General features: G+C 58.8%; 1 protein-coding gene across 2 annotated transcripts in view; it reads left to right on the forward strand.

Moving 5' to 3' along the window:
• TRIP10 (thyroid hormone receptor interactor 10) overlaps nt 1-2,294 on the forward strand; it is a 12,627-nt gene continuing 10,333 nt past the window's right edge. For both annotated transcript variants that reach the window (XM_011967442.1, XM_011967443.1), the window contains exons 1-3: nt 1-24; nt 1,235-1,350; nt 1,450-1,506. In XM_011967442.1, the coding sequence (XP_011822832.1) occupies nt 1-24; nt 1,235-1,350; nt 1,450-1,506 (197 nt within the window). The remainder of the gene's footprint in view (nt 25-1,234; nt 1,351-1,449; nt 1,507-2,294) is intronic.

The raw sequence follows: 2,294 nt of genomic DNA on the forward strand, positions 1-2,294 counted from the left end.
ATGGATTGGGGCACTGAGCTGTGGGTAAGTCCAATCGGCCCGCCTCTAAGTTCCTCTTTGCTGGGGTCCAGGTACCCCCCTTTTGTCCCCAGTGTATCTTAGAGGGGGCTCCGCGCCTTTCCCTTCCACCAACCCCTGGGTCCCCGCCCTCCACCCTCCGCCCTCTCTCGGAGTGTATCTGGGAGTCTCAGCACGCTCAGGGGCGAAGGGCAACTTTGCCGAACCGGCATGGGGAAACTGAGGCACAGAGTTGCGAGTGAGGCGGGCAGAAGGAATCCTGCGGCCCGGCCGGGGCGGCTGGGAGAGGTCACCTATTTTGGGCTCCCTGGCCGGGCAGGCGGCTTATCTTACGGCCCCTGGGTCCCTGCCCGTCGTCCGCCTGTCCGGCTGGGAGGGGGGAGGGGACCCTCTAGTCACCCTCATCCCCACCCACGTGGGACCTAGAAGTCCTGACCGCCCTTTCCCTCGCCTTTAATCAACACCTAGGGGCTGGGGAGGCTCATGGAGGGGAAGGGGGATGCTAAGCTCGGCCTAATCCCCCTCCCTGGCTTCCCCAGGCCCAGGGCGGGATCGCCCCCTGATCGCCTATAACCTCAGCCCTGGAAGCCCCAGAAATTTCCCCCTATCCTTGCCGGACCTCTGACCCCTCCCCTTCCTGGGGGTGGTGGAATCCCTGAGTTCTCAGTGCAGCGGGGGTAACCAGACCGCCACTCCCTCCTCCAACTCTGCGATTTCTTTTGGATGTGTAGTGGGGTCAGTGGGGGAAATTGAGTCACCCATTGGGGGATCCCGGGAAGCAAGGAGATTCAGGGAACCTGGTGCCTGCCCCCTGGCCACTCAGGGGCCCCCAGTCTGCGAGGAACCCTGCCCCTCTGGCCTTGACTCACGCCGGGCCGGCCGGATTTTCCGGAATCCGGGGGGATTAGGGGAGCCCGAGCTGGGGGAGTGGCCCTGTCCCCTTCCACGCCCCTCTTGGCGGTCCTATGTCGGAGACCCCTGTCTCCCGGCCGGGGTGGCTGGGCCCTGGGCGCTGTTCTCCGGCCCTTCCCGGGAAGGGGAGGGGGTTCCCGCCAGTTTCCTGCCTCCCCCCGCGCCACGCCGGGGCGGCGCCGGGAAGCCACTCCTAGGAACGCAGAGCCTTGGAGCTCCCTGGGAGTCTGGTCGGCGGGCTGTGGGGTCCCAAGATCGTGACCCCGGCTCCTCTCTCCTCCTCCCCCACCATGTCCCCTGTCAGGATCAGTTCGAGGTGCTCGAGCGCCACACGCAGTGGGGGCTGGACCTGTTGGACAGATACGTAAAGTTCGTGAAAGAACGTACCGAAGTGGAACAGGCTTACGCCAAACAACTGCGGTGAGACCCTGGGGTGGACGCTACGGAGGACGCGCCTGGGGCGAGGGGGAGCGGTGGGAGGACTGCGGGCTCAGCCCTCCTACCTCTGTCTCCCCTTAGGAGCCTGGTGAAAAAATATCTGCCCAAGAGACCTGCCAAGGATGATCCCGAGTCCAAGTAAGGTTGGAGAGGGGCTGCAGGGCTGGATTGGTGGGGGAGGGCGGTGCGTGGGTCTCACTTCCCCTCCCTCAGCTGGGACACCCCACACCGCTCCTCTCACTTCCCCCTCTAGAGGTGAGAGCAAGGATGAAAGATGCGGGATTATCTAGGTTGGAATCCTGAGTCCACTACTATGTAGATGAATTGCCTTGGGCTTGTGATTCAGGGTTTCTGCCACTATTTTCCTTAACTGTTAAATACAAAGGCCCCAGCAGTTACAAAACCGGTAACTTTGGGCAGATGACTTAAAGTTTTGCGCCTCTGTTTTTCTCATCTGCAAAATGGGATGATGATGATTCCTCCAGCTTTGTAGGTCTTGCATGAACACAAGCTGAGTTAATGTGTTAAAACGGTGTGCAGTCCATATTAAATGCCGTCAGGAGCATTTGACTTTACTTTGAGTCCCCAATTCCAAAATCCAAAAAGCCCTGCAAATCAAGTTGCTTTGGTCACTTGTTGGTGGCAGTCTCTGACCTGAACTTTTTGTTAATTGTAGTTTTCTTTTCTTTTCTTTCTTTTTTTTTTTTTAAGACAGAGGCTCACTCTGTCACCCAGGCTGGAGTGCAGTGGCGCCATCTCAGCTCACGGAAACTTCTGCCTCCCAGGTTCAAGTGATTCTCCTGCCTCAGCCTCCCTGGTAGCTGGGATTACAGTCACCTGCCACCATGCCCAGCTAATTTTAATATTTTCAGTAGAGACAGGGTTTCACCATGTTAGCCAGGCTGGTAATTGTAGTTTTGACTTTT

This window comes from Mandrillus leucophaeus, unplaced genomic scaffold (genome assembly GCF_000951045.1).
Source record: "Mandrillus leucophaeus isolate KB7577 unplaced genomic scaffold, Mleu.le_1.0 Scaffold8, whole genome shotgun sequence".
NCBI lineage: Eukaryota > Metazoa > Chordata > Mammalia > Primates > Cercopithecidae > Mandrillus > Mandrillus leucophaeus.